The 7,525-nt window shown below is 52.7% G+C and overlaps 1 protein-coding gene across 1 annotated transcript; it reads left to right on the forward strand.

The window, feature by feature from the left end:
• Nucleotides 1–413: 413 nt before the first annotated feature.
• LAX1 (lymphocyte transmembrane adaptor 1) lies at nt 414–7,298 on the forward strand. The gene is made up of 5 exons (XM_056119122.1): nt 414–424; nt 1,245–1,351; nt 2,571–2,681; nt 3,201–3,286; nt 6,505–7,298. The coding sequence occupies exons 1-5, from the start codon at nt 414–416 to the stop codon at nt 7,285–7,287; spliced, it is 1,098 nt and encodes a 365-aa protein (XP_055975097.1). The 3' UTR covers nt 7,288–7,298.
• The last annotated feature ends 227 nt before the right edge of the window (nt 7,299–7,525 follow it).

A 7,525-nucleotide genomic window follows, 5' to 3' on the forward strand; every position in this document is an offset into this window, starting at 1 on the left:
TTCACAGGGGAGAGCAGGGGTGCTGCTTGGCCCATGTTAGAGGTCGGCTGGGCACTCTCGAAAATTATTCAGTGCAGATTTGGATGAATCTCCTCGATTGGGAGAACCAAAAAAAGCTCAAAAGCTTCCCTAGGCCACATGTGCTCTCTCTCTCTCTCTCTCTCTCTCTCTCTCTCTCTCTCTCTCTCTCTCTCTCTCTCTCTCCCCGCCCCTCTCTCCTCTCTCTTTTCAGTGGTGATGGGGGTTGGGCCACACCTGGCAGTGCTATGACTTATTCCTGGCTCTGTGACTCAAGGGTCAGTCCAGAGGTACTCAGAGAACCCTATGTCCACACCAGGGATGGACGTGGGGTCCTCCACACACAATGCAACCGTCTTAACTGCTATCCTATCTGTCCAGTCTGGGTTTCTGATATGTGGGAACGGTAGGTCAGCTAGTGAGTCCTGCGATAATCTCAGTTGGCTGCTTCGTGTTACAGAGCCGAGCCGTAACTCTCGCTCTGCTAAGCGCTGCCAAGGACTAGAGAACTGGCTCGCTGTGTTGGCATCGGTTAAATTCCACATAGCTGCAAAGCGTTACTTGGAGACCAGCTCCAGCAGCTGATGCAGTGGGGTTACTCAAGTGCACACGGCTGGACTCTGTCTCAGAGCCGCTCATCCTTCACTGCACACTGGATTCATCCACACACATACACACCCCTCACTACACCCTGCTGGGCCAGAAACCCAGGACCTGGGAAGGCTGAGAAGGCGGATGTGACATTGTAAATTTGGAGGACAATGTGGCATGATTTTCTTTCAGTGCCCACGCAGTGCAGGTGCTTACGTCAGGCCTCCTGCATGCAAAGCTTTCTCTCTGGCCTCCAAAGAGTTGGGGAACCCGGCAGACATAGACTCACATTCCATCTCTACTGCCCCCCACCTGTGTGGTCTTTGGTGTGCTGCTCTGCCTTTCCCGAGTCTGAGTTTCGGAGTCCTTGGCCCCCCAAAGAGATTGCATTGTGGTAAAAGCTGCGTCCAGGTCCCATGTACACTGCGGGCACCTGGCGAGCATGTGGAAGCGATAGGTCTCCTCTGTCATATCTCTGTTGAGAGCAGCTGCACGGGAACGAGCTTGTCTTCTATCACCCCTTCACGGGACCCCCTTGGCTTTCCACCCAAAGCCAGGACTCACGTCCCAGGGGAGGCATCTCCTCCTGCCTCCCCGGCTCCAGGGGCCGGTCATGCACTTGTCTTTCCTTCTAGAACTAAAGACCAGAGCAGCAGCCTCTTTTCTGGGTTTGCAGGATTACTCACCCTCCTCCTCATCGTGGTTCTCTGTGCCCTGTGGAACTGGAAGAAATGGAAGAAGCGTGAGTCCCTTCTTGGTCCACCCTAGGATCTACTGTCTGGCCTGCCTTTAAAGGATGGAAAGCCCAGTGTAGAGCTCCACTGCTAGTTGTTCAAACCAACGTTTTCCCCCCACGGGGTGGGGGGGGAGGAGGGTCCACACCTGGTATTACTTCCGGTGCTCCTGGCTCTATGCTCAGGGATCACCTTTGGCTGTGCTCAGGGGACCACGGGTGGTGCTGGGAACTGAACCCAGGAGGGCCTCGTGCAAGGCAAATGCCCTACCCACTGTCCTATCTCTCTGGCCCTCAAACCAACTTTTACAGTTTTTTTTTTGGGTGGGTCTCTTGACTTAAAAATTCTTGAATTGCTCGATTTTGAGACGTTTTCCTACCAGAATGTACCCCGAAATGCACAGGGTTCAGATAATTCACTGCCCAAAAAGCACAGACTCAAGTTTATTTCATTTCCCAGCTTTCTGTAAGATAATGTGTTTAATTCATTACTTTGATGGGCCAGGTATTTTTGACTGAACATACAGGAAGCTTAGTCCTCTGGGGGAGATGTTTAGGGACCAAGGAACAGAGACGGTTGAGCTGTCTCAGATGCAAGCTGGCGTCACCATAAAGCCCGATGCCAGGGTAGAATAAAGCAAGGTTTTTATAGTTGAAGTATGATTAAAAAAAAAAATGTGTCCTTGTCAGCATCTATCCTTGAAAGTAAAATTTCTTTTCCTGTAGCACTATCCTCCCATTGTTCATCAATTTGCTCGAGCGGGCACCAGTAACGTCTCATAACAAATTGTGAGATTTGTTGTTACTGTGTTTGGCATATCAAATATGTCACAGGGAGCTTGCCAGGCTTTGCCGTGCGGGCGAGGTACTCTCGGTAGCTTGCCGGGCTCTCCGAGAGGGGCGGAGGAATCGAATCCGGCTCGGCCATGTTGGCCGTGTACAAGGCAAACGCCTTAAACCATTGTGCTATTTGAATAAATAATAAAGCCCGGATATTTCTCCAGGCACAACACGGGGTGGTTCTGTGGCTCAGAACCCACAGTACTCTTTTTCCCTCGGCCCTATACTTCTGGTCAGGCCTGAACTGCCATTTTATGACGCCTGGAGGGGGCAGGGCAGCTTCCCGGGGTCTGTCTCAGCCCTCACAGCCCCCCGCATCTGTGCAGCTCGCCCGACTGCGACACCCCCACTCCCACCCTCACCCCCCCATTCTCTCTTTGCCTGGCAGGGCGCACGCGTTACCGTCGAGTTGTGGGCCTGCCCTCCCTAAATCGACCTCGATCCAGACAACAGGCCAAAAATATTTACGACCACTTACCCCGGAGACAGGAAGCGCCGGGTAGGTTTTTCTTTGCAATCCAAGGAGTCCAGGTGAAAGACCTTCTGCCCTCAGAATGCCCGACCCCAGCCCGGAAGCCACCCTCGCTAGGCCTCAGTCTTTTCTGCCCCTCAGCGAGCATGGGGGAGAATAGGGTCTGGGGGCCCAGGGTCGCTGGCAGAGGCCGTGCTAGCAGGGATGGGGTGAAGGGAGCCTCATGGCCTGGGAGAGGGAGCAGGGTCCTCTGGGTGTGGGGTTTTGCTCGGTCCTGATGTGTCCCCAAGAAGGGAAGGGGAGGGGGACAAGAACGCAGAGCCGCATTTACGTTAGGAAGGATCCTTCCAGAAGCCTCTCCCACTTCCCGGCCTGCTCTGTCCTCTAAGGGCTGCGAACCCTCAGCTCCTTATCCCAGTCTCTCCACAGAGCCCCAGGCCCATCACCAGGCTGCACGAAGCCACGACACAGTGCGGGGACAAGCTAGGGGACCACTGGGCGGAAGCACACATGCACTGTGATCGGGATTTGTGTCTGTGCTTCCAGGGAGACCCCCGGCCAGGCGAGACCCGATTGCCAGCACCGAGAGCCTCCTTTCCAGAGATTCCAGTAGCCCTGCCTCAGAGCACCAGGTAAGGGTGGGGGAGACGGGCTCCCCCAGGCTGAGTAAGGGTCTCTGGAGGCTGAGGCGGAGGAGTTCTAGGCTTGGGATCTTGTTTCACCACAAAAAGCAGACCTTCCCCTTGGGGCCGGGGTAACTAGCTGGGGAAGACCCACCTCCTCCCTTCTGCCCTGGAGGGAAATGAAGAAAGAGAAACCAGGGCTGGGCAGTGTCCGAAAGCACCTGGTGAGTGTCTTCAAGGCCTTGTCAGAACTGGGTTGTTTCTACAGAGACCAGATAACAGACTTATCTAAGCGGGTGTTGTTGCCTTCAAAGGGCCCCTCTGGAGCGGCCACAGGTATGCCAGCAATGCTGCCTGCATGCAGAGTTCCCTTCAGGGGCCAGGGCCTAGTTCAGGAGTGAAGCACAACTTTCCGTTGCAAGGCCCTGGGTTCTGGCCCCCAGAAAGAAACAAAGACTTGGGGTTGGAACCTTAGTACAGCTGGTAAGGCACTAATCTTGCCCGGGCTCCATTCAAGTTCCATCCCCGGCATCCCCGAGGGTCCCCCCAAGCTCCGCCAGGAGAGATTCCTGAGTCCAGAGCCAGGAGTCACCCAGGAGTATCACTGGGTGTGGCCCAAAAATCATAAAAAGAAAAAAGAAAGAAAAATTGTTAAAATTCTGCTCTGGGGGCTGGAGCGATAGCACAGCGGGTAGGGTGATTGCCTTGCATGTGGCTGACCCGGGTTCAATTCCCAGCATTCCATAGGGTCCTCTGAGCACCGCCAAGGGTAATTCCTGAGTGCAGCGCCAGGAGTAACCCCTGTGCATCACCGGGTGTGACATAGAAAAAAAAATTTTTAATTCTGCTTTGGGCGTTCTCCAGTTATATCTGGGCTTTTTTGCACTCTCCCCAAAGCCCCTGGGGTCCTGTAGCTGCGCAGAGTAGGGCTGTTCAGAAGGGGGTTCCCAGGGAGGAGCCCTCATGAGGGCTGCAGGGAAGACTTGGAAGGGGAGGGAGCTCACTGCCAGAGATCAGCACTTGCTGGCTTGTTAGAAACTATCTCTGGGTTTTGGGGTCCCCTCAGGATATGGTCAGGCTGCTGCTTGAGTGCTGATCTCAGGCCTCATTTTCAAAGGCTCTGCTCAGCCACCCGGCAGTCACCTCCTCACTGCCCCCTCTTTGGACTCTGCTCCTGCCTCTGACTTCCTGGACCAGCAGCAAGTCTGGGTGGCGGATAAGGGGCAGAGAAAAGGAAATTCCTCCCCCCACCCCCATCACCCTCCCCCACCCTGCCAAGCTAGTTCCCGGTTTTGGCTGGTCCTGAGAGGATTTGGCATTTTGAGTTTAGATCCTGAACTGACTTGAACCCACAAATATGTTTAGCTTGGACTCTTGTATTGTTTGAAGAACATTTTAAGCCAATTGCCAACTTAAAATTTTTCCCTCCCAACTTTTTAAGAGACTTTGCAATAAAAGTCCAGATGTTTCAGGTTTTCTTTCTTGCTTTTGTTTTGGGGCCACACCCAGCGATGCTCAGAAACAGCTCCCATTTTTAAGCTCCGGGGATCACCCAAGGGGCCATAATGGGACTGGGGATGGAGTCTGGTCTCCTGGCATACAAAGCACGCACCCTGGCCCTTCGGGTTATCTCCCCTGCCCCAGCTGTTCTTGGAAATTCAGAAGTTCTGGAAACATCCACCCAGCATGTCTAAATGGTCCCAGGGGTCTATGTGTCAGCTGTCTCTCAAAACAGTGGCCAGCGCGGGTGTTTTCCATGTGCCAAGAGCTATTCCAAACTCTTGGTAATATTCTAAATTCTTAGCAATTGAATCACTCTTCACAAAAGTCTCATGATAAGTCCAGTGGGTTTTTTTCCCCCCCAGTTTAGAAGTTGGGAAACTAAGGCACAGAGAGATTAAGGACCTTGCCCCAACTCAGCAGAAGGTGTGAACGCTGGGATCTGCAGCCTCAGTCTGCGAAATCTTGAGCCATTGTGCCCCCTGCCCCAGCGTACTCTGGCACCAGTAGGGAAATCACGCCAGCAGAGCCGGAGCGATAGCACAGCAGGGAGGGCACTTACCTTGCATGTGGCTAATCTGGGTTCTATCCCTAGCACCATGTATGTTTCCCCACAAGTTCCACCAGGAATGATCCCTGAGCAAAGAAGTAGGAGTCCACTGCTCCCCACACCCCCACACACACATGAAGAAATGTGACCAATGAATAGACTGGCACTTGGAGAAATAAGAGGGAGGGCCTCCCAGTTTATCTGTGCACGCAGACCCAATCTGGTTACTGCCCCAACGGTCAAGCCTTGAACACAGTTCATAAAGTGCTTTAGTTTTTTTGTTTGTTTTGGGGGCCACACCTGGTGGTGCTCAGGAGTTACTCCTGGCTCTGCACTCAAGGATCACTTCTTGCAGCCTCAGGGGACTAAATGGGGCCCAACCCAGGTTGGCCGCATCGTGCAAGGCACGCATCTTACCTGCTGTCCTATCGCTCTGGCTCCCAAAGAGCATTTATAGACTAGCCAGTTACAGGCTACATTTCTCCAAGGGAGGAACATTTTTCATTTAACACACACAATGGTTGTCAACGCGGTTCCTAACAGAGACAGTAACTGGGTACAATCAGTGACTAATACCATTTGCTTCAAGTTCTCTATAGATATTTACTAATCGTTTCTGTGGCCCAGTTCCCGTTCACGCAGCCTGATCAGACTTTTTCACTGGTTTTGTTCTTGTTATAACTTGTGATTTATAGCCCATTCATCTTTGCTCAGCTCCTAGAATGGGTCACTCAAAGATCCTGCCTCTACGTTTACCACTCCTGCCTCTAATTTTCTCACTTCACCTACTCCCTTGTGACCAGGAAGCAGTTGCAATTTATTATAGCAATGACACTGCTGCTTCAATTTTTTTTTTAAAAAAATGTATTTACTTTTGCTTTATTTGAAGGGGCCATGCCTTAGGGATACTCCTAGCTTGGTTCTTTGGGAACCATGTGGTAGTGGAGACTGAACTCCTGCCTGTGAAGCACGTTCTCAGTCTGTTGCGCCTGCCATCCAGCCCCCACCATCGCTTTGCTTGAGCTGAGTCCATTCTTGGCCTCTGGATAACTTGAGAGGCCTGTGTAGAGTTTCTCTTGAGGAAATATCAGTGATGCAGCCAGGGGTGGTGGAAGAGGAACAGATTTGTTCACCTTTCTGATTCTGACCTGTCCCTATCCTTCCCTTTTGCCTCCAGGCCTCCCAAGCAGGCAGTGTGCTCCCAGCTCACAGATCCTACACTCAGGTCTCAATAGATTCTGAGGGCTTCTATGACAACACTCTGGGGGCCCGGATGTGTGAGAACCACACTCCCTCTGCACTTGACGTCGATGGTGGAACATCCGGAAAATGCCCTAGCACTTCCTCAGAGGATTCTCTCGATTACGTCAATGTCCTCATAGCCGTGGAGATTCCTGAGACTCGAGCTTCTATCAGCAGCACCCGTGAGAGCCTTTCTGTCGCCCTGGGTGCCCAGGAACTGGTCTTCACAGAGGAAGGAGACCAGGACGAGATCTGGGACTGCTCCAGTGTTCGGACTCCAAGAAGTGAGAGCAGTGACAGCGATGGGGATGCTTCTTCTGAGACCTCCAATGATTATGTCAATATGGAGGGACTGGACAGAGGGGTCATCCAGGGGAAACAGCCCTGTGTGGCATCTCAGCGCTGCAGAGATTATGAAAATATCCCAGCAGCAGCTCACCATAGCAACCAACAGCAGCAGGTGGAGGAAGAAATGACTTTCCCAAGGACGGACCATGGGGAGGGCGGGGCAGATGAGTCAGGGATCCACGGCCAACTGGCTGTGCAATCAGAGAGGTTCCTGGCGCTAGGGGACCAAGTGACTCACCAGCCAGCTGCACAGGGCGAGGACAATCCAGTGAAACATGGAGAAAAGATGTCAAATGAGGACTGCCACGACTACGAGAATGTGCAAGTGGTCAGATGGAGGGACACGGTGCCCTCGTCAGCTCCTTCCTGATGCACCAAGGCCCAGCCACCCAGATGGAAAAGCATGTGGGGCGGTTGGTTCATCCTACCATACCCGTATTACCACCCTGGACCACCCTTGCATTTCAGGGGATTTGTTTGTTGAGGTTCCGTTAAAGAGCCAGGCTGAGTAGGGAGGTAAGAGGCTCGGGTAAAGACAGAAAGGAATTCTCTTAAAGCAGGAAGCTCTTGTTCTTCACAACTGCCTAAGAAGGGTTGCTGGAAAAAAT

Source organism: Sorex fumeus, unplaced genomic scaffold, assembly GCF_029834395.1.
Source record: "Sorex fumeus unplaced genomic scaffold, SorFum_2.1 ptg000039l, whole genome shotgun sequence".
Classification (NCBI taxonomy): Eukaryota; Metazoa; Chordata; class Mammalia; order Eulipotyphla; family Soricidae; genus Sorex; species Sorex fumeus.